Below are 24,363 nucleotides of genomic sequence, written 5' to 3'. Positions count from 1 at the left end.
GAAATTAAAAAGGTAATTAAAGATTTACCACTAAAATTATCACTTGCCTAGCTATATTTAACAAATTTTCAAGGAACAAATAATTCCTTTATTATGCAAATGCTTCCAGAGCATAAAATAAGCAGTGAACCTTCTAAATTTATTCTATAAGGTTAATGTAACTCGACACCCAAACAAGAGCAGAACAGCTTAAAAAAGACCAATCTCACAGGCATAAAAATACTGTACTAAAATATTACTAAATCAAATATAGCAGTGCATTAAAGAATAACCTGTCAGGACCAAGAATAATTTATCTAAAAAATGCAAGGATTATTAAAATTAGAAATTTTATTAAATTAAAGAACCACAAATAGTTACCTGCAGTCCCATCCCCAGGAAAAAGAAAATTGAAAAAATTCAACTCTAATTTCTGGTTATACTCTGGAAATACCAGAAAACATAGGAGGAAACTTTCCAAACCTGTGAGTCAGTATTGAATAGAAATCTCTAGCAATATCAGAATTGTGGTGAAAATACTCCACGCATTTCCATTAGAATCAGAATAAGAATGATATGTACCATCACCAGTCTTGCTTAACATTGCACTGAAAATCCTGCCCATTTCGTAGGATAGGCGAGGGAAAGAAAGAAGGGAAAAGAAAAGCTATAAACTTTGGAAAGAAGCAGGAATTCCTACTGTTGGCCATGGAAATGTCCTAGGCACTAGTGATACCACAGTGATGAGAATAAACTGACAAACTTATAGCACCGAAAAGAAATTTCAGCAAGGTAGCCAAATCTAAGATCATTATACAGAAATTAATTTCTTTCCTACATGCAAATAATCACTAATAGAAAGTCATAGAAAAAAGTATTCCTTTATGGTAGCATCTAAAATATCAATAAACAATATGAAAAAAACTATAAAACTCCACAGACGGCCATAAAAGATATCAGGAGTAAATGTAAATATACCATATGCCTGAATGAGATAGATCTGGCAAATATATAGGTCTTTTCCAAATGAATCTACAACAGTCAGTAGAAAAAAATGGTTTACCCAATTAAATATATATTTTAAATACTACAAAAGCCATTCTGACAAAACAATTTTTTGTGATTTTTTTTGGTAGGGATAAACAAATGGATTGATGGAAATTAATTGAGATGCTCATTTACATAGGAAAATTTAAGGGGTTAATGTATAACATTAGAGTAAGTTCCACATACTTTCACACACAGTATCTTCTTTGAACTTCATATTAACACTCTTAGTGACAGCTATTATTGCCCATTTTACAGATGGAAAAACTGAAACTGAAAGATGAAGAAACCCCACCAGGCTCACACAGCTCAGCAGTATCAGAGACTTTTTTGGCTCAGGTCTATTTCGGCTTCAAGGCTCATATTCTTTCTCGCATACCACATGACACCACTCATACTCTCCCATCATATTCAAAGAACTTTAGTAACTCCTTACCTTAAATACCAAAATAAATTCCAGATGAATTAAAGATATACAAAACAAGATTGTAAAGTATGGCAAAACATGGAGTATTTTATAATCTTAAGGTGGAAAACACTTTGTTAAGCAAAATACGAAACTCTGCAAAGAAAATTTAAAGCTTCCTTATGACAACTTGCCATAAACAAACATAAAATAACAATAAACTGGGAGAAAATATTTGCAACATAAAACAATAAGAAAATGAACACTTTTTAGAATAAATACAAATGGCCAAAGCATGTATGAAAAGTTGTACGAAATCAGTAGAGACAAGAAAAATGCACATTAATGACATTATATATGTATGTATATACATAGATTTAAATCCATAGATTTATATATAGAACACATAATATAATGACTTATTGTATTATATATGATATTTTACCTAATTGTGTACAATTATGTATAATTTTTTTGCAAGATAGAAAAAAGTTTTATTTGGTAAATATCCAGTGAAAATGAAGGTAAGGGGAAACAAGTATTTTCATATACTGATACACAATTGGTGCAAGTCTAGAAGAACACAGCTATCACTTCTTAGCCTTTTGGATAAGTTCAAGGGCAAAATAACAGCTGGGTTTTTGTTGTTGTTGTTTGCTTTTTTTGGCAATTTGGCAGAAAGATAAGGCATGAAAACCTTGTTTGCTAAACTTTTATTCCCATTACCTATCATAGAGAAATACACATACTTATGTATGATAAGACCAAGACAAACATATTCATTTCGGAATGTCTAACAATAAAGAAAAATTTAAGACCCCACTATTGACCAATAGAGGTTTCAACAAATTATGGTATATCCATAGAACATAACAGTTTGCAGTAATTAATAAGAATGTGTTAATTATCTGTGTTATTGGCATGGAAATATCTCCATGGAATATCTTCCTATTACATAGGGAAATAATTAGCTAGTTGAAATTCCATACGTAGAGCATTACTCCATTAATATAAAAAGCAAAGCAAAACTGTTAGCTTTACTTAGGTATTTTCGGGTTATCGATTGCTAGGTAACAATTCACCCCAAAATTTAATGGCCTAAAACAATGAAATTATTTTGCTCACGAATCTGCATTTTGGTTAGGGCTTGGTGGGGACAGCTCATCTCGGTTCCACGCTCATCAGCTGGGCTGCTGGACGGCTAAGGGCTGGAAATCGTCTGTAGCCCGGGTCACTCACAGGAACAGGGGAGTGATTGACACTGGTTTTCCGTCGGGACCACAGCTAAAGTTGTGGCTAGAATATCTATATGTGGCCTTTCCATGCGACTGCTTGTTTCCTCCGAACATGGTGACTGAGTTCCAAGGGTGTGCATCCATAGAAAGAGATCCAGTCAGAAGCTGAGTTGTGTTTTGTAACCTAGCCTTGGAAGTCTCCTGGTATCATTCCAGCTGCACTCTATTCCTTAAGGCAGTCATAAAGGGCCAGCCACATTCAAGGAGAGGGAATTAGACTCCGCCTTTTATGGGGAATAAAAGTATGCCAAATTTGTGCACGTTTTAAAACAGTCATAGAGGTGTGTGTGCATAATTCCATAGAAAAAGATGTAAAGATAGATACCCAGCAACTGTTAATTGCTCTTGTCTTTGGGAGGGCAGTAGGATTGAGAGACGGAGGCAGTGGTAGGCTGGTTTGGTTAGTATGCAAACCCAACTTGAACTGGCTTAAGAAAAAGCTGTTGGCTCCCATAACTGATAATTCCACATGGTTGGCATTCTCCATGTAGTGGGCAAGACAGCCACCAGCAGCCTTAGGCCCAAATCCTGACAGCTTAGCAGCTCCGAAGGAAAGAGAAAATGAAATTTTTCCATCCCAGCAAAAGATTCTTAGGGATTGGCTCAGGGTGCTTCCCCATCTTTATACTCACGGCTTGGGTTGCAGGATGGGGAACTTTGACTGACAGGGCCCCCCATCACATGCCTATCTCTTTAGCAACTGCTTAGTATTCCTGCTTTGGTTTTCTTTGTTTTGGCCCATGGGGACTTCACTTTCTTTTATTTGCTCTTAGATATGAATTTAAACCTCCCCCCACCCCTATTTCATACTTTATATTCTGGGGGAGCTAGCTCAGTCTACTATACTTACAGAAGTTTGCATGTCTTCTATAGATTGAAATGATGGAGAAGTTCATCTTTGTATATTATTACCTCCAACTAACTGACGTTTTGTTGAAGATCTTTGTCCCATAAAAGTACTTCACTGTTGATCAATTTCTAATTTTTCATATTAATGGAGCAGACCAATGATGTGGAGAATCAAATATATTTTGGCAATCATGTTTATTGACCATGGGATATTTATAATTTTTCCTCCTATCTAATTTTTACTTACCTGAAAATATAAAAATTAATTTCCATTCCCTGAGCACATCCAATCAGTGGAAAAAGAATGAAGTCAGATCTAATCTAGTTGCCATACTGGCAGAAGAACTATCCATTTTAAACATGGCATCTATGAGAAGTATTTTTAAAATGGGAAAGTTTAAATATTGTACCTGAATGCCCAGGACAGACTCCCAGCAGTTCAGTGTCTAGCATGCCATCTGCCCCCTTGGCCGCAGCTTGATGATGCCAGGTGGGTCCATCTACGTTGACCTGGGCCAAATTCTCCAGGCAATTTGAAGTTTGAACTGAGAGGCAGAGAGGCTGGGAGTTAGTTTTTGTAATCAAGTCAGTATATCAGGGCTGCCAAAAGAAAGCCTTACTGTTGTGTTCCTAGTTATTGCTCTGGAACCCAGTTTCCATGAGACCCTCCTATCTTTCCCATCTTTGCTTAAGGCACTGTCAGAGTAAATTACTAACACTGGAAACCAAATGAAGCTTCGTAGAACAATATAGCAGTGTGAAATAAGTATTCTTCAAGCAATTTTCTCATGTGAAATAAACAAAACAAACTTGGGAGACGCAAACCACTTCTGAGTATCTTTGTAACTTGATAAAGTGCTATTAAACCCTGTGGACAATTATTTACATTTGTTTTTACAAAATACTTTCAGGAAAATACAAAACTCTTTGGGTGATCAAAATCTAACCAAATTCGATTTCTTAGATATTAATCATTTAGCAATTTTATATTTCTAATGACTTATACAATTCCCCTAAAAATAATTCCTTCACACAGATCAATGTGAAATTCCTTTTTAGGTCTGTTTTCAGAACCATTTTAAAAGTTGAGAAGGAAAATATATCCTTTTTGAACATCAGTTGTTAGATTAATTGTTTACTCAACAAATACATACCGACAGCCGTTGATTTGCCATGAAGTGAGCTATGCTAAGGCCCACCTGAATGAGCCCAGGTGCACATGAGAAGCAGGATAGCCCAGTGGAAAGGGCACTGGGCTGGAATAACCACACTTGAACATGGTCTAGTGGTTCCATCATCAACTTGCTGAGTGCCCTTGAGTAAGATATTTAATAATTCTGGACCTCAGTTTCCTCTAGATTTTCTATCTGCTCTCAAATTCAGTCAAGAGGCCAGTCAACAAGAAGTTTGATAGGCATTGATTGCTACTAGAAAAAGAAAACTTGATTTCTCTATTTAGTTCTGTTTTCTACAAAGAGGAACAGAATCAGTTATGGAAAAGCAGCTGCAGACGACTGACTCCTAATGTAGGATGAAGTAGAAAGTGACCACTTTGTGCTAAGGCTGGACATGATTGTTTCTCTCCAGTTGTAGGGAAACTCAATTCTAAACCCCCCCCCCCCCCAAAAAAAATTGAGTCCATCTGTTAAACTAGAATAGTCAACAATGAACCAAAAATAATACTCAGTTGTATTTATATGGTACTTTAGCATTTACAAAGTACTTTCACATTAGCTGAGCTGTTCCTCAAAACTGTGGGATATACATTATTACTGACCTTATTTTGCCTGTGAGGAAACTCATACTGAGAAAACCAACTTCCCTAATGTTAGACTATAAGGAATAAACTAGTTTCTTGATTCAAATCTTTTGACTTCAAATCTCATGCTGATTCTAGCATAACATGCTGTCTCTAGTAAATTGCTTAAAATCTTGTGAGTAAAGTACATTGTGCTGAAGTGTATTATAAGGCAAAACAAGAAGCTTGCTGTTTACCTAGAAAAGAATCAGATGCATACAATATGCTTGATAGAATATGTGGTTATCATAGATGCATTTATTTAGGGAAAAAAGCCCAGCAATTAAGACCTGAGGCTCTGACTGCCTTGAGTTCCTCACCAGCTCTACTAGTAAGGTGGATGGAAGGGCAGAAACAGATAAATGATCAATAAAAGACACTTAGCACAGCTCCTGGCATATGTTAAACATCCAATTAATATTAGCAAACAGATGGACTGTTAGCACAAAGTGGTCGCTTTCTACTTCATCCTAGGGGGGTATCCTGGTATACATACAGTATGGTGGTAAGAGGATGCAGGTTTTGGAGCCAAGTGCAGTATGTGATCTTATGCATATCAGGTCCCCTCCCTTCTCTGAGTTTTAGCATCTTCACCAGGAATAAAACTTTCACCTAGCAAGGTTCTTATAAAGATTTAACTTGAAGTATACAAATTACTTAGCAGTGTCTGACACATATAGAAAATAAATGGTGGGTATAATTCTTTTATCTGCCAGTTACACTGAATGATGTACAATTTTGATTCAATTTTCCTGCCTTGAGTTCCACTAAATATCTTCTTGTTTAACAGAAAAAAACTGGTTTAATGAAGCTTTGAAGTACAAAGCCAAGAATCATAGTGTTACAAAGTTTACAGTGACTTCATTATTATTATTGTTATTATTATTATTATTATTATTATTATTGGCATGAATAGGCTCCAGGAATCAAACCTGGGTCTCCCGCTTGTCAGATGAGAATTCTACCATGGAGTTACCTTTGCCCCAGCCAGTGACTTCTTTTTCAGTTGGGATTTTAACTTGAGGATTATCAACCCCATCTTTAATCTTTATGAAGAAATCAGGCAATACTGAAAAGTCACCTTTTCTTCTAAATAAAACTATGGTTTTCCTTCCTTCATTTTTTTTTTTTTGAATGGGGGTGCATTATATGGTACTATGGTGCTTGGTTAGTGAAAGAAAATAGATAAAATAAATATTCTGAAATAAAATCCCTCATACAAAGCCTCAGAAGGCTGTTCTGACTTAGCTATATAACATATATGCTGATCTAATTACATAGCACTCTATTTGTCCTTCTACTTCTTTTTCATTAATTATTATCTTCCTGAACTCTCCATGTTTAGAATGAGAAAGAGTGATGAAAGATTATGGTTGTCACAAGAAAAACAATAATTGATTAACAATTTTTCCAGATTAAACAAATGCACAAATCTATCTTCCAAGCTGCCTGAAACTGCCTGGATCCCAAGATTAAAGGCAAGTGGATCACATGCTAAAACAAAGAGGGAGACGGAAAAACAATAACTGTATATACAAAATCTTGTTCTGGAGTTTGCAAGTGATTCCAAAGAATTATAAATTACTTTAGAGAGAACACTGGAGAAAAGCTAGAAATCCTGCAAGAACACGTTTTATCTTTTATAAAAGTACAAATACAAAAAGATTTTAAATAATTTTGCCTAATACTAAGGTTTAATCTTTTAATAAATTTTGCCTGGAACACTACAAGAACTTGAGATACAAAAGGCCATCTCAAGTCAAATACCTACTTCTAAATATAATGTAATAACAAAATGGATTTTATTTTGATAAATGTCTTGTTACTTCAGCATTTGTAGGGCATTGATATTCTCAAGTATCAAGATGACTTACATATATCTCTAATCATACAGTGAAAGAATCACTGGGGCTCTGATCAAGATGGCAGAGAAGCTTCAGGATCCATTCCCCACAGAAGTTTTGAACACCTAGTAAGAACTACCAGAAATGTCTTTCTCAATGTTCCAGAAAACAATTAAAGGACTGCAGTAACCAAAAGTACCAGATCAAGAAAATAGCCACTCCAAAGTGGTTGGACCTCGTGGTGCCCTGGCTGGTCCCTCCCCAACCCATCATCTGCTCCACATGGAGCTGGAACAGATCCCTGGTCCCAGTTCCAGAAGAAGCTGAGTAACCTTTGTGCACATACTAGGAGCATGTATGTCTGGCCCAATCTGTCTAGTGGTAGCTTGAGGGATTCATTGCCACAGAACTTGCCCTGCATGTTGCACATGGAAGATAGCACACAGGACTCTGTAGAATACTGTGTGAGAGCAGTAAGTGGCTGCTAGAGGTTAGGGACTGCTGGCTACAGGGCATGCAGCAAAGTGAGGAAGCTGTTTCTTAAAGAAGAGGGGATATTTGTATCCAACAGGGGAATTGTGAGGGCCAAATGCACATGCCCAAGACGGGCACAGATAGAACCAGGGAGGTCCCTAAGCTTTGGCCTGGAGCTCTCTAAACTCATTGTATGGAAGAGGCCCTAAGGAGCGCTCTTGAACAGGTCAATCTGCAAAGACTGGGAGAGGTGTTTTTCTTCTTTTTAATTGTTTTTGTTAGCTCCTTGCAAAGAAAGCTCTATGACAATAGTAGTGGCTATAATAAGGAACAGACACCTCAGAGTCCAAATTCCAGCAATAACACATTAAAATATGAAAATATCATTATGCATTATGCTGAGTGAAATTGGCCAGAAACAAAAGGACAAATACTTTATGGTCTCACTGATATGATCTAACATTAATGAGTAAACTTGGAGAATTTCAGTTATTGAACACAGGTTATCAGGAGATAGAAATAGGGTAGAGATTGGATAACTGGTGCTGAAGGGATACAGATTGTGCAGCAAGACTGATTGTAAAAATTCAGAAATGGATAACACAATACTACCTGATTGTAGCACAATAACGTAAGTACACTGAACGAAGCTGAATGTGAGAATGATAGAGGGAGGAGGGCTGGGGAACAAATGACACCAGAAGGAAAGATAGATGATAAAGACTGAGATGGTATAATCTAGAAATGCCTAGAGTGTACAATGATAGTGACTAAATGTACTAATTAAAAAGTGTTTTTCCATGAGGAAGAACAAAGGAATGTCAGTATTGCAGGGTGTTGAAAATAGATGGTCATTCATATTTTAAAACATCAACTTCTGTGTGAGACTAAAGGAAGAAATGTTTATTTGGTGCAAAATTTGTATTTTGATTGAAAGTTGAAAATTCAACTTCCCCATTTGGAGGATTCTTGATATTCTCGCAAGAAGTGGGGACAACCAAATCAATAGGCTGAGCCCTCAATCTTGTAGTTTGCTCCTATGGAACTTATCCCTGCAAAGGAAAGGCTAAACCCACTTAAAATTATGCCTAAGGGTCATTCCCCAGAGAACCGTTTTTGTTGATCAGATGTGGCCTCTCTTTCTCTTAGCTGACATAGCAAGCAAACTCACTGCCCTCCCCCTGCTACATGGGGCATGACTCCCAGGGGTATAAATCTCTCTGGCAACATGGAACAAAAATCCTGGGTTGAGCTGAGACTCAGCATCAAGGGATTGAGGAAATCTTCTTGGCCAAAAGGGGGAAGAGAGGAATGAGGCAAGATAAAGTGTCAGTGGCTGAGAGATTTCCAGCAGAGTTGAGAGGTTATCCTGGAGGCTTTTGTTATTCATCATATAGATACTCCCTTTTTAGTTTATGGTGTATTAGAGTGGCTGGAGGGAAGTTCCTGAAACTGTAGAGCTGTGTTCCAGTAGTTATGTTTCTTGAAGATGACTGTATAATGATACAGCTTTTGCAATGTGTGTGATTGTGAAAACTTTTTGTCTGATGCTCTTTTTATCTAGGGTATGGACAGATGAGTAAAAAATATGGATAAAAAACAAACAGGGGAAACAAAGGTTAAAATAAATTGAGTAGATTGAAATACTAGTGGTCAATGAGAGGGAGGAGTAAGGGGATGGCATGTATGAGTTTTTTTCTTTTTTATTTCTTTTGCTAGAGAGATGCAAATGTTCAAAAAAAAAAGATCATGGCGATGAATACACTACTATGTGATGATATTGTGAGCCATTGATTACGCACCATGTACAGAATGTTTGTATGTTTGCTGTGTTCAATAAAAATATTTTTTAAAATATGAAGTTTCAGCCAATGATTACAAACCATACTAAGGAACAGGAAGTGATGTCCTAGGCAAAAGAGAAGATTAAAGCATTAGAAAGCATCAATGAGGAGGATCAGACCTGAGACATTCCAGACAAAACCTTTTTTTTTTAAATGGCCCTAAATATGCTCATAGAGCTCAAGGAAAACATGGATAAAGAACTAAAGAAAACTGTGAAAATAATAGATGAACACAAAGAATTGCAACAGAGAGATGGAAATTATGAAAAGGAACCAAACAGAGATGACGATCACAGTAACAAATTTAAAAATTCTCTTGAGGGATTCAACAACAGATTGTAGCTGATAGAAGAAAGAATCAGTGAATGTGGAGGTAAAACAACTGGAATCATCTAGTCTAAGGAGCAGAAAGAGGAAAGAATGAAGAAAAGAGAGTGGCAGTCTCAGGACTGGCTCTGGACCTGATGGACACAGGAGGAGAGGCAAAGTGGCTGTACTTGTGGGTCCGGCAGTGCCAGAGATGCAACACCACTGGCTGGGGCTGATTTGTGCAATGTGCATCCAGCACAGTGATTTTATCTACCTCAACCACTGTGACCATGAGAGGTTTATTGACAAGAAGGAAAGGTTAAGCTGACTTTAGAGCAAGCGAGAATTTAAAACAGAAGCGTTAAGAGGTGTGAAAGGAAAATGGATAGCACATCAGTTAAGATGGAAAATAATGTCCTGCAAGATGAGGATTGAACAACTGAAATAAACAATATGTACAGGAAAGGAAGAAATGAAGAAAACATCTGAAGGCCTTCTCAAAGCCGAGGAAAAAAATCAGCACCTTTACAGTTGAGCACAAACAGCACCAAGAGAAGATTCAGAGACACAATCACAAACATGGTGATGTCGTGGAAAAAAACAAACATGGACTTAAAAAGTCATTATGAGTGTCTGACAAATATTTGGCAGTCTTACATGTTAAAGCTCACCTCTGTCATTTTTCCAATAGAGGAAGGAAAGTGAAGACAGGTTTGAGAGATGCCCCTGACGTGTCTTCAGAAAGTGACAGTGCCCTGGCCTTCTGCAGTACAAGTTTGCTGAGGCCTGGTGAATGGACTTGCCCTTCGGGAGGTGGAAGGGGACACCAGCATTCGCATAACTGGGTCATGGATTAGCCTCCGAATCAATGGGGACTACTCTGCCTGCTACAATCGGGTGGAAGAGAAGAAAACCAATAGGGAGCATAGTGTTTCTATGTACAGGATCAGTGCTGCATTGTGCTATGAGACTCAACTGGTCAACATTTTCTCACAGGTGCTCAATGTAAATCTTCCCCCAAAACTGAGCAATAGTGACTTTTGTGGGGGAAATATCAGCAGACGGAAATTTACTGGAGCAGTGAGGAGACTGAATGCATATATCCTGTACCTTTGTTTTTCTCGGCATATACATTTAACTCCACTACAACCACTGCAACACCCTCAGAAATCTCATGTACCTGGTCTGTCCCAACTCAACACCTTGGCTGGTCAGGACCCTCAGAACTGCCTGCAGACCTTGAGGAGACGATTGAATTCGTGGATCCCAGGGTTGTTGGAGAATCCAATGAGAGTGGAGACCAGCACTTCAGAAAGGAGGGAAACCGCCTTGGGTATGGACTGGGAGAAACTGTCAAGCCCCCAGTTTTGTGATATCCCTTCCCAGCCGGTAAAATCTCCACCAAAGCCAGAGTGCCCAGGAGTTGCCACCCATCACCAGCAGTAGTGTGGATGGGATGATTTCCTCCGCTGCTACCTCTGGGACCTACTGGTCTAAAGCCTATACTAGACACAGTTAGTGGGCATGGAAGATTTTCCATCAACAAATTTCTCCCATTACAAGGTAGTAAACCTTACCTGCTCAACTAAGATAGTGCCTGGAATAAAACAGATTTAACTGTTTTCTTTAAAACAGGGAGACCAACATTTTTATTGGGTGGCCTGTGATGATGACTGCCATATTATCAATGGGTAGATCTATGTTTATGAATACTAACAGAACAGATGGGTTAAAGGTCCTTGACCCTTGTTGGTGGAAGGACCTTGCATGTGGCCAGTTCCTGATTTTGTTAAAGAAGAAATTCATGTGGACTCTACGTGATCACAGGGGTAGGACCCACATTATCCACAGGGGTGGGTTTATGTGTTGGTCCTTGTGATGCTGAAACTGCTTCTGATTCTTAGAATTAAGTGTTAGAGGTTGAATCACAAGGATGGGATTCTTGCTGTAAGGACCTGAAAGCTAAAAACTGTTTAATATGAGTCTGTTATTTTTATGCCATCATTTATTATTTTTTATTATTTCATTTCATTTTCTCTGACTCTATGAATTTTCCACTTAAGGAATAGACAGATTTGGTTTTTCTGGGCTCTTATACAACAGATATTTCTGGTCTAAGCACTCAGCTAAGATTGCTGGGCTTGCATTTTACCATCCAGTTCTGGAGTTCATAGAGAGTGAGTATGGTAGACTTCAATAAGTACCAAATGAATTTAAAATCTTAGGAGATAAAAGTTGTCTAGTTATTTCAAACCCTTAGAAGGAATAGCTTGGTCTCAAAAATTAGAAGAAAGGATTGGGGATAGAAGATTGACTTTAGCCATGAGATGCTTCATAGTCATGGTTTCCCAAGTAAGCCACTAATGAAACCATGAATGTGAGATGAAACTAAAGACAAGAATCCAGATACAACTCACGTCTACAGTAATTTGATAAAACTTACAAGGGTGTGGGAAATTTAAGGATTGAAAAGGGGTATATTTTGTTGTTATTAATATCACCTAGAGGCATTTTACTTAGGGGTAAGTGATCAAACCCTTTAGTGGTTTTGAATACTGTGCCAGTTTGAAAGGATTTATGTATCCTAGAAGAGGCATGTTTTAATATTAATCAATCCTGTGGGAGCAATGGTTTCATCTAATCCTATTTAGTACTGTATATAGGTTGGAAACTTGATTAGGTTATCTACACAGAGATACGGTTCAATCAATGTGGGTATTAAACTTGATTAGATGGAGATGTGTCTCCACCCATTGTATGTGGGTCTTGATTAGTTTACTGGAATTCTATAAAAGAGGAGAGATTTTGGAGAGTCTCTTGAGAATGAGGAGAGATCTGCAGAAATATGTCAGAAGAACGACAGAGTCCACCATCCAGCAACCTATGGAGATGAAAAAGGAAAATGCCTCCTGGGAGCTTCATGAAGCAAGAGGCCTGGAGAGAAAGCTAGCAAATGCTGCCATGTTCGCCATGTGCCCTTTCCAGCTGAGAGACAACTGCTGAACGTCATCAGCCTTCTTGAACCACTGTATCTTTCCCTGGATGCTTTAGACTGGACATGTCTATAGACTTGTTTTAATTTGGACAATTTCACAGCCTTAGAACTGTAAACTAGCAACTTTTTAAATTCCCTTTTTAAATTCTCCTCTGTTTCTGGTATATTGCATTCCGGCAGCTAGCACACTAGAACAAATACCAACATAATACTGGCTTACGTTGCTGAGATGTTTTTGTTTTCATTATTTTGTACTAGATCAACTCTAAATATTCTTAAATATACATGTCAACCAGTTTTTTCCTAGTCTTTTGGCTGTTCATTAAAATTTTTTCATAGACATCAGAACCAAATGTAAAAAGCTTTTTTTTTTTTAAAAAAAATTGAAGCTGCTTTATTTTTAAAGAAAAAGTCACAGAACTTGGTCATATTTTCCACTTATAAATGATTAACACTAGGTAACACTAACAAAAAACGCACGGGTACCAAACAGGCTGCTGAAAATGGTCTGTTCAAGACATGTTTTTGTAATGGGCTATAATGAGAAAAGTTTGCACATCTAGAGGTTAAGGGAAAAACTGTATGTCAGCATCAAGTATGGTAGACAGGGTTCATTTAAGGACTCGTATAGATAATTTGGCAAAGAACATTCAGTAGCAGGTGTTAAAAGAAGTACAATGTCTGAGAATCTCTTCACAGTGTAACTTTGCAGGAATTTCCCTTCCTCTACAACTTCCAAACCAGTTTGAGTCATACAAATGTTTTCTAAACTTTTATTGTATAATTGGACTAAGTCTTTTAACAGTACTTTGCTACACTGATGGCATTAACTCATAGACCCACACTGTGCCATGTTATAATCAAACTATGAAATGCCAAAGATAAAGAGAATTCTGAAAGATGCAAGAGAGAAGCAACATGCCATGTACAAAGGAGCCTCAATAAGAATAAGTGCTGATTTCTTATTGGAAACCACAGAGGTAAGAGGGCAGTGGGATAATAAATCTACAGTGTTGAAAACAAAAATCCTGCCAGTTCTGTATAGAATTCTATTTCTGGAAAAACTGACTTTCAAAAATGAGGAACAGTAAGACATTCCCAGAAAACAAAAGCTGAGGGACCACTATACAACCCTGATGAAAAATGCTAAAGGGAGATCTGCAGGTTGTAAGGAGAATAGAGAATTGACTGAAACCACACGAAGAAATAAAGATCTCTAGTAAAGACGACATGGGTAATTATAATTATTAGTACTATTTTATTTGTAACTCCACTTTTTACTTCCTAAAGGATCTAAAAGGCAAATGAATAAAATGTAATGATAAATCAGTTTTGGGCTCATAATGTGTAAGCATGTGATTTGTGACAATGATTATATAAAGTGGGGGCAGGGATGTAAGGGAATAGAAACAGTTTATGTATATTGTTGAAGTTAAGTTGGTGTCAAAGCAAATGAGATTGTTGTATGTTTAGGATGCTGAATTTGAGCTCTGTGGTAACCACAAAAAATATATATAGATTATGAAAGCTCAGAGACAGAAAAGTACCAGTTACTATTGGTGGGGGGCAGGGTAATAGGGAGCTAATGCAAATTGAATGTAGGAATCTGTGTGTGGGGGGGGCAGGGAATGGAATATATACATATATATGTATATATATATATATATATACAAGAAAGGAATACAGCAGTGACAGGGCATTAGCTACATGGACTTATACTGCAATGATTATACATATATAAACTTTTTACTTTAAAATAGCTTAAAACTTTCAGAACAGCAAAAATAATTATTTATTATATATTTATTATTATTAATTAATAATGATTAATTTATTATTAATAAATAACTGCTTAATAAATACTTGAGTGAATGGAGTTATGGAGTTTGCTAAGTCCAGTTTAAAATACAGTTATATTCTTTTTTTTTTTTTTTTTTAATTCCCACTCAAGGGAAACTTTTTTTTTTTTTACATGGGCAGGCACTGGGAATCAAACCCGGGTCCTCTGGCATCGCAGGCAAGCATTCCTGCCTGCTGAGCCGCCGTGGCCCGCCCTAAGTACAGTTATATTCTTAATAGAAACACTTTATTCCTTTTATCTGAACTGCAATAACTTGATTTAAAAAATATGTATTGAATAAATATAAGCAATTGCTTACATTAGATTGCTTTCTGCCAATTTTTTTAAAATTCAATCTTATTTTCAGTAAAGTTACCTGAGATTACCTAAATCAAATTACAATGTAAATACTACATTTTGATGCTTCTAAGTAGGTTGGTTTTTCAGCTGTCCACTAGAATTAATGAAAATGATTTTAAAAACTGCCAAATCCATGCAATTTTGTGTCTCCAATGTTCCATTCTTAAGAAAACATAGTTGATCACTGTTCCTTAATAGAGTTCATTAAAATTAGGGGAAAAACATCTGAATAACAAGCCAGTCCCTTATTCATTTACTTCTCACAACACCCTATATCTTTTAAAACAGATACTTTAAAAGTGATGAAGTGTGATCAAAATTTAAGCAATTTATTTGAAAGATCAAATGCCTAAGGAACACAGGTAGGATTCAAATAGACCAAGACTCTGGACTGATTATGCTTCTCCACTATAGAGCTGTCTACAGCAAAACCAAATAAATACGACAAAATCTAGTATTACCAACTGAGTTCTACTGGAGTCTTCATTCCCCTAAAATTTTCAGTATTAGCCCCAACTAAAACAAAAGTGAGAAACTAGCAGAAGATAGAATTTAATATAAGCAACGGTCCTTGAACTATTTTTACTGCCACTGGATTATTATCAAGTACTATGTTCATCACTAACTTTTTAAAGGTAATCTTTAAAAGGTTAAAGGTAAATCTCATTAAATTTAAAATAAACGTTCATTCAAAATTCTTAAATTTAAATGTTCTGGGGTTCTGCTGGTAAGCAAATATCTATTTCTAAATATTGATATGCAGAAAATTCATTTTATGTATGATCAACTATAACATGCATTTCTCTGATCAAATAGTCCTCTATAATGGACCTTCACTAAAACCAGATAACAGGAAATTTATGTCTGGCAGAAATAAAATTTACAGTAACTATTTATCATTGAAGAAAATGATAAGGTGACAACTTACTGTTTTATTTATTTAAAAAACATGCCATATGAATCCTTAGATTATACAGTGAAATGACTCAATTATTCTTTGTGGTAGCTCTATATAAACTATAAAACAGACTATGGGTAGAAACTAATTTTACCATGTTGATTTGAGTTAGTGAATCATACATTGCTTAGAAGGGAAAACTGCACTAACCCTTTCAATATGTGGGCATTTAAAAAATAAAGGACACAGATATCACACTAGATGTTATTCTCTATCAGGAGTCAGCAAACTTGTTCTGTAAGGGGTCAGCAAATAAATAATGATTTAGGCTTTGCAGGCCATATAGTCTGTCACAAGTATTCCAACTCTACCATTGTACAAAAGCTGTCATAGACAATACACAAGTGAATGAGTATGGCTCTGTTACAATAAGAAGTTATGAACACTAAAATTTAAATTTCATATAATTTTCACATGTCAAAAAAATATCCCTTTGAATTTTTTTTTTTAACCAATTTAACACTGTAAAGACCATTTTTAGCTCACAGGCCATATAAAAGCAGGTGGTGGGCTGGATCTGATCTATAGGGCTATAATTTCCAGACCCTGGTCTAATTATATATCCATTAGGTAAATTCTACTTCATTATAATTAAGTGAGAATGATAATAAAGACTTTGCTTAAGGCTTTGTGTAAACTGCTGGTGTATAAATTTTAAGACAGAATTTTGAAAATTAGACCTAAGTCAAAATTAAATATACTGCTAGAGGAACAAACTGGCCAAGTTTCATTTATTAATGTCACATCTGTACAACTCTCATACATACAAGAGGAAACACACCTTGGTTTCACAATAGCATCTGGCTGCATTTCCAGTTATAATACAGCAAGTGCAAGTTCACTTGGAAATGTACATTTATACAGCTTATATAAATTAAAGACTGCTATACTGTGATCTGTGATGTAAAAGCATGATTTGACATGACTAGACCACTTCCATTTGGCTTAATATAAAATGTACTCAAATCATTTAAAAATGGCCATTTGGGAAATGGGCCAATGTATAAAGTATTTGTCAGTAAAATTTAACCATTTTTCCTTTTAAAAAATAATCTAACTTCAAACCTTTGTTACTGAAATATCATATGGATATACATTATGGTAGCAAGGAACAAATTTGCTATGGGTTTTATTTTTAACCACATGGCTAATTAAAAAAAAATGTGTTCATGAAGTGATAACATTTTCATTAAAATATCAAGTGAAATATTCTTCTTTCTGCATTTTAATGCTTTAGGTTGCTTCCAGTCACAAAAAAAAGAAAAGAAAAATCAGTCTGAGACTCACTTGATTGTTTAATTCAAACCTATATTTGTAGTTTCTAAAATGTTGATCCACAGGTCACTTTCTTGTTACACGTGTGTACCAATGAAAACAAATGGGGGAAAAAAACCACTGCCATCCCTGTAAAAGGAATGGATCCTTTTCTAACATTCTTTAAAAATATACATTTTACAATCCTTACACCTCAACAAAGATGGCAATGTTATAATAAATACACCAGTTTATTTTGTTTTCCTCACTATTAAATGAACGTCCACAAACTACCTGTTATATGCTCTCTCTTTTTTGGATTTCTCCAGTGCTTTGTCCATTGTTTTTTCATTTTCTCCTCTACATTTGGGACAGTACCACTTGCCCTTTGGTTTATGATTTAGTCCCACACAGGAGAAATGAAACCACTCAATGGGGCACTCGTCATTGTCACAGCCTATCATTTCTCCATAGGAGACCTGATTGCACAGACAGTACGTTGGTTCATTCGGGTCAATGGGAAGATCTGCAGGGGATGCTTCCCTCTCTGCTTTGGCCTTAGAGCGTTTCTTTTTCTTTGACGTTTTTGCTTTCTTCTCCTTCGGTGTTCCTGAGGTGATGTCATCGTGATCATGATTATTAGATGCATTCTCTCGATTCTCATTGTTGCGTTGTCGCCGAGATCTTTTATTGTTGGGCTTTTCTGCTTGAGTGATTGTCTCATTCTTCGACTTGTCTTGGCTGGTTTTGCCACTGTTGCCAGTAGTGTCATTGATCTCTTGATGTGCCTCAAAAAGTTCCACATGACTGTCCACTTGTCTGGTACGGTTCTCCACTAGTTCTACCATCTGACTCACAATCTGAATCTTTTCATCGCCCAGTTCCTGGCTCCGAATCAGAGCTCTCTGAATGCAATGCAGAACTCTCCTCTTCTGCGTACTGTCGGTCTCACGCTTAAATTTCTCATAATAATCATCCAATTCCTTTAGAATTTCTGCAGAGGAAAAAAATATGTTACATCTATGCTATAAACACTACAGTGACAATCCACCCTAATTAAATTATCCTTTTATTAATTCTCTGTTCTATAAAAAAGTAATTGCAAAGAGCAGAAATGATCAATGTGAGGTTGCCAGTATAAAAATTTTATAACCTGAAGGCTTTATTAGCACTTTTTTTCCTGTTGAAAGAGACCTCTGGAATTAAATACAAAGGAAACACAGTTTCCATTTAGCAAAGTGCCATTCAAAGCATCCCAAGGAACTCTGTGCAATTCAGTGACAGGTAAACATGGGGAAAGTTCAAATTTAGGTAAATTGCTTAGGCCTAAACTTTTATTTTCTACTAAGTTAATGATTTATTACCCCTATTTTCATCATTTTTACTCAATTATTTAAAAAATAATTTAAAGGCCTTTATTCCCCTTCTTTAATGTACCAACATCTAGAATACTCTTGTTAACCTAGAGAATTTATACAAATTCATATAATGGCTCAATATGGTTTAAAGACTGAGGTTAACAGGCCAGGGTCCAGACTACTTAGTGACAGCAGGACCTCAGTTACTTCTTTATTCTTGCACTTATTTCTCTGTATATTGAAAACAAGAATGCTTTGGCCACAACAAACAAAACCTAGCCCTGCTTTAAAACAAAGGTGGCAGATTTTACTTTTTATTTACTGTTTAAAACAATAACATCTTTATACCTACATAAAGTCAACAGATTTTTAAAACATTAGATAGCAGATCAGACATTGGGGAATGGCAATGGGGCGGGGGGGGGGGGGGGGCGCGGCAGCAGCATTCATCCCGTGTATTTATTTCTTTGAGAAGTTTATAGACCCAAACTATTCTCTGGAAAAATTGCACTGCCATTAAACCCAACTGAGAGTTAAACCAAAAAAAGAAGCTGATGAGAGTAATAATTTGTCTCAAGGTCAGAAGTAAATGTTCAAATGGACAATTTGTGAATCTACAACCACCCTTTCCAAGCACAAGCTTTTTGATTTCCTTCAACAAACAAATACCCTTGTACTAAATTTAAACCTTACTCAGGTTAGAAGACAATGCATATGATTTGAAAATGTAATTAAGTAAATGTAATTAGTTAATTTCTTAAGAAATAAATGCTATTAAATGATATAATTTAAATAGGGAAAGCCTATTTAGATACATAAATAAAAGTCTCTTTATTTTTTCCAAAACAGTAACCATTACATAGTATCAGATTTTTCTTCTGAAACTCTTCCCAGTCTCAAGAAAAGCTACTATACTCTCCAACTAGGAAGTGTGTGTGCTTGTAGAGGAACTTATAAAATGTTCCCATCAGTCTATCCAAACCTTACCTCCAAGCAGTTATAAGATATAAACCTAACATACTGGAGTAAACATTTGAAGTAGGCCAATATTCAAGCTGAACTAAATGGTAAATATTATTTTCCAGCCTACATTCTCAAAATGATGATAGCTCTGAAGATAATTCCTAAAGGAACAATGCAGACCGTCTGCCAGACAGGAAGAATGTCACAATCTCTTAGAGTAATTAACTCTGAAAATAAATAGCTGTCCTCAATATACTCAAGTTCCCTTTCATAAATTTAAATTAGTTTCTGTCATTTTTAAATGAATTTCAAGTTACAAAATGATAGTCTAGTTTAAAATCAAATTTCTAAAGATGATGTTGACATTTCATAGAAAGAGACCAATTCTATTATATTGCTAATTTTAAAATATACAGCATCTTTTATATCACAAATTAACTTACTTGCATGTGAAGCATCACTTTTGAGGAATCAAATATCACAAAATTACTAAGTAGTTGTGTACTCTCTCAATGGCATATAAAGCAAAGTACTTTATCAACAAAGTCTGAAGTATAGACATACACAAACAAGAACAATAACAACGATGCTAAGTTGGAAGGGCATTTTTCCAGTGACACTGCTGCTCTGCAGGTCCATCAGCTCAACTGAAACCAAAGCTGACCCTTTTCTAAAAGCGATGCACATCAACATTACTACAGGAAAGCAATGGTATGGAAAGAATCTACAAAGTGTTATCCAATGGATTAAATGAGAGTGCCACAAAATCTAATCTGCCAAATTTTTACAAATGGAAAATTAAAGAATTGAAGTTCTTTATGAATCAGAATTCCCTGGGGTAGGTGGATATTTTATTATAATACTTGAAAAATAATTCAAGCAACTTTAAACACCATTTACAATTGGTAAACCAATTAAAATCCACTTTTATAGCCTAATTTCCAATTTATGATTACTAAGCAAATGGTTGCTAACCAAGTTTGACTTGCAACATAACAGCTTTTTAAAAATAATAGCTTAATATTTTAGAACGATGTTACACCTCAACATTATAGCAAGTTCCAAACAAATAAGTTACCATTGTTGTGATGGACAATTATCTATGCCCTCTGGATATTTATGCTTTAGACTTTACTCTTAATAGCACTAGCTTTAAATATACGTAGGGTGGGAGATGGTGGGAAGGATTGTGGATTTTCTCCGCCTGAGCCAAATAAGTTCATCATCTTACATTAACGTACTGGAAAATATTTTTTGTTCTGAAGCAGCAGGTCAGATTTCATCATAGTAATGGAAGGAACGATAAAGCAGCATTATGGGGTATACTGACATGAAGGCCAGAAAAAAGATAAACATTTTTGTCATCTCGAAAGTATCCTAAGAGTGGTAATGAGGAGTGCTAAACATGCATAAAGACTGTGAAAATCCTTAAATTCTTTTTTTTTTCTTTGTCAAATACTAAAACTAATAGAATATTTTCTGATCCTCACTTCCTTTTATTTCAAGAGCTCTACAGAATTCGTGGGAGATTCTGGAATTTAGAGGATCAACAGCAGGAGACGGTCCTTCCAGGTTCCCTTCATCCCCAAGTGTGGTGGGGTGAGGGGGATGCACTAATCATCTAGAATCGAAAGACACCTGGATCCGTGGGGTAGCAGGGCTGGGGAGGCGGCAGAAAGGCAGTGCTACGAATAGGAGCTCAGACAGTGATCCACAGACCGCGCTCCCTCCCCCGAACGAGTCGCCGCGGGAGTCACTCACGTTTCGCGAAAGGACAGAGGCGGAAGCCTCGCAGACCCCACGGCCACCAGGAGGAGCCCCATTCCGCAGGCGTTCGCGCAGCCGAGGGCAACGTCCAATCTCCCGCGGCCGAACATTGGGCCAGGAAAGAAGCCGAACCCTGCAATGTGCGGGGACGCCCTCGCGGCCACTGTGGCCCAAGCAGCATCGGCCCGGTACTCTGGCAGGGCGGCCGGGGCTGCGCCGTCAACCTTCCCAGCAGCGCGGCTCGGCGGCCTCCCGGCCACCCGCCTGCCCCTACTCGCCGCCATTGCTCTGCGGCCGGAAGTGGCCGGGACTCTCCGGCGCTAAGAAGGAACCAAGGCGGTGCCGAGCCTAGTGCCACCCGGCCAATGGGGAGCGAACCAGGCAGGCGGCGCGTCCCGCCCCGGGAGGTGCTGGCCTATGGGAACTGACGACCGCGAGGGCGGAGGCTTCGGTACCGACCCCAGTCCGGCCGAGACACCAATCACAACGCTGGGGTCCGAGAATACTGTCCTTCCCAGGAACCCCAAGTGCCAATCGGAGGCTGGAGGCCGGACGACCAAGAGATATTCAAATCAACACGACCTCCTCCCTTCTCCCCGCTTCCTCCTTGCCCCTCTCCGATAGAGAAAAAAGAAAGCAGCGGAAACAGAGACCTGTGCTAGTCACTGCACACGGCCCTCCCCTCTCGAAATCCGAGACCAATCACTCCGCAGTGAAGTGATAAGGACATTCCATGGGGGACGTCACCGCCAATCACAAGGAGGCCGAGGCGGGGATGTTCCGCAATATGCTAATGACCCCTCCTATAAAAAACGCAGCGAAACCGACTCTGGCAGAGCGCGCAGGGGCGCCTTGCGAGGAAGGGGTTTTTGTGTAATTGGCAGTGAGCGATCGCTTTCCGCCTACCCCCACCTTTTCCGTTTCACTGCTGCGCAGCCCTGTAAACATTAGTAAACTCAGAGTGATGATCCACATTCAAAACAGAATCCCCAATGCTTTTGCCTGACCTCGAAGAAAAGTTTCCCCAACAGTCAACAATTCCCAGCGGACATTAACCCTCAACCTCCTCCCTGACACACTCTTCGCGGCCGGGTCTGCAGAAAACCCACAGGTTCTCTCACCTGCCATATTCTCCTTCATTCTAACAATTTTTTATTCCCCCCCCCCCCCCCGCAGCACAAAACAGATCGGCGATTTTCTCGCCTTCACTCCACCTCCTGCCCTCCCCCACTGCACACACACACACACACACACACTGAATAAAGCCCTCATCTTCGGCAAACTACACCCAGCAGCGTCTTCCCCTAGTACATCGGTCTTTACTAAGTGTCCAGCACTAAAGAAGGGCCAGTAGGGGGGTAGGGAGAGAGGAGAAGAGAACGGAGACTACACCAAGCAGAGTATCTACCCTCCGATACTTTATATAACACTTAGATTTAAAGACTGAGGGTGGGCCGATGGTTTTGGAGGGTGGAGAGAAGGGGGCTTAGGGAAGAGGCATTTCTCGGGACCGACGTAGCCCGGGTTTGGATGAAACAACCTTGCTAACAGCCACCTCTCCTCTAACAGCCTCTACTATCAGCTACGGTCTCTGCTGCGCCTACAGCCATAATGAACAGTGTACATTCCTCAATGTTGTGCTGTAATCTGTGTCCACCCAGCATTTCCCCCTTTGCCACCCTTTTCTAAAAGACACAAATTAAACCCCGTGTCCCCCTCCCCCCGTCCTCTGCAACACACCACCACCTCATCACTTCACTACAAAGAGCTGCTTTTGTAGCGCTGCTTTAAATTAAGACCTTTCTTTCCACCTTCTTCCTTCTTGTCCCATGTTTTACACTGAAGGACCTTAGTGAATAAAAGAAGCTGAAGACCTTTTGTTCCACCCCATGACAAGAGCTACCGCTGCAGATCCCCCTGTGCTGCTTTCTCCAGTTCAATAACATTACTTGCTCCCTCTGCCTCCGCCAGCTCCCAATGAAAATAAAACTACCCTTCCTGACGAGTGAGAGGAGGGTAAGAGAGCAGAAAGGGGAGACGAGCTTTACACATTTACACACACAGACACACACCACAGATTAGCTAGGAATAAAAGACAAGGGATCCAACCAATCGCCCCATCCATCATCTCCGGCCCTTACCTTGGTATTTCGCGTCTATTTCCCTCATCAACGAGACGTTTCTCTGCAGATCGAAAGGCAAAGACTCGATGGAATCCAGATAATCCTCCACATAGTTCACCAGGTGAATTTGCTCCCCGTTTGCAGGACTCAACATGGTTCACCCGAAAGGTCCCCGGCGACTCTACACGGCTTTCCGCTTCCTCCACCCCCCCCCCGCCCCCCTCAAATAAAAAAATAGCACTGCAAAATGCAAAGCTCTTTCTCTCGCACTCCTCTGGTTCCCCCCTCCCCTGGCTCCGGCTCTCAAGCCCCCAGGAAAGCTACATCTGCCGTGGCTCCTCCGCTCGTCCCTTCCTTCAGCTAAGCAGAGACCGAAGGAGACACCTCCCCCCGGCCGCCTGCTCCGCGGCGGAGATCGCCGGTCGCTCCGGTAACTCGCGCCGAAGGGCTGTACGAACCAGCGGAGTGTCGGCTCGGTAGGAAGAGAAGCCGGGAGGCGGAGAGGAATTAAAACGACCGCACAGGTCCCCCCTCCCAGACGGCGGGGAGGGGGGGGGAGGAGGGGAGCGGGGAGAGCAGAGCGTACGAAACGCGCACACACACCCAGAAGGGAGGAGAAAGGGAGTCTGAGTAGCAGCCGCAGCCGAGTTGCCTTCTCTGGGGGGTCTGCGTGTGCCTGCCTCCCTCCTGCGGCCAGTGCCGTCCCCGGTTCCGAGTCGGGGAGGAGAAGGAGGAAGGAGAAGAGAAGGGGCGCGAGCTCCCCGCCGCTCGATGCGCCGCACTTATCCAACGTGGAAAACCCAAATACCAGTTTCAAACACTTGGGAAACATTCAGCCCCGCCACGCACTACGCATGCGCCCCGCGCTCCCTCCCTACCCCCCCATCCCCGCTTCACTCC

General features: G+C 38.9%; 1 protein-coding gene, 1 long non-coding RNA gene and 1 pseudogene across 4 annotated transcripts in view; 1 reads left to right on the top strand and 2 right to left on the bottom strand.

The window, feature by feature from the left end:
• Nucleotides 1-24,363, bottom strand: part of LOC143681562 (uncharacterized) — a 39,381-nt gene that overhangs the window by 13,881 nt on the left and 1,137 nt on the right. The window contains exon 2 of the long non-coding RNA XR_013174734.1: nucleotides 3,987-4,121. This is a non-coding gene — a long non-coding RNA (uncharacterized LOC143681562). The remainder of the gene's footprint in view (nucleotides 1-3,986; nucleotides 4,122-24,363) is intronic.
• On the top strand, nucleotides 7,733-11,364 carry LOC143679662 (beclin 1-associated autophagy-related key regulator pseudogene; annotated as a pseudogene).
• Nucleotides 16,713-24,335, bottom strand: ING1 (inhibitor of growth family member 1). Of its 3 annotated transcripts, none has more exons than XM_077158683.1 (2): nucleotides 24,067-24,335; nucleotides 16,713-18,246 (listed from the first exon to the last, which is right to left on the bottom strand). In XM_077158683.1, the coding sequence occupies exons 1-2, from the start codon at nucleotides 24,293-24,295 to the stop codon at nucleotides 17,543-17,545; spliced, it is 933 nt and encodes a 310-aa protein (XP_077014798.1). In that variant the 5' UTR covers nucleotides 24,296-24,335; the 3' UTR covers nucleotides 16,713-17,542. The 3 variants fall into 3 exon arrangements, with proteins under 3 accessions (XP_077014798.1, XP_077014799.1, XP_077014800.1); XM_077158684.1 differs by lacking the exon at nucleotides 24,067-24,335 and adding an exon at nucleotides 23,482-24,039; XM_077158685.1 differs by lacking the exon at nucleotides 24,067-24,335 and adding an exon at nucleotides 21,335-21,729.

This window comes from Tamandua tetradactyla, chromosome 4 (assembly GCF_023851605.1).
Source record: "Tamandua tetradactyla isolate mTamTet1 chromosome 4, mTamTet1.pri, whole genome shotgun sequence".
NCBI classification, from domain to species: domain Eukaryota; kingdom Metazoa; phylum Chordata; class Mammalia; order Pilosa; family Myrmecophagidae; genus Tamandua; species Tamandua tetradactyla.
This window is presented reverse-complemented; position numbering and strand designations above follow the sequence as displayed.

Coding starts and splice junctions, on each gene's coding strand:
- ING1 (XM_077158683.1), bottom strand. CDS start 24,295: ATGTTTCCCAAGTGTTTGAAACTGGTATTTGGGTTTTCCACGTTGGAT. Junction 18,247..24,066: donor CCCTTTCTCCTCCCTTCTGG/GTGTGTGTGCGC, acceptor TTTCCTCTGCAG/AAATTCTAAAGGAATTGGAT.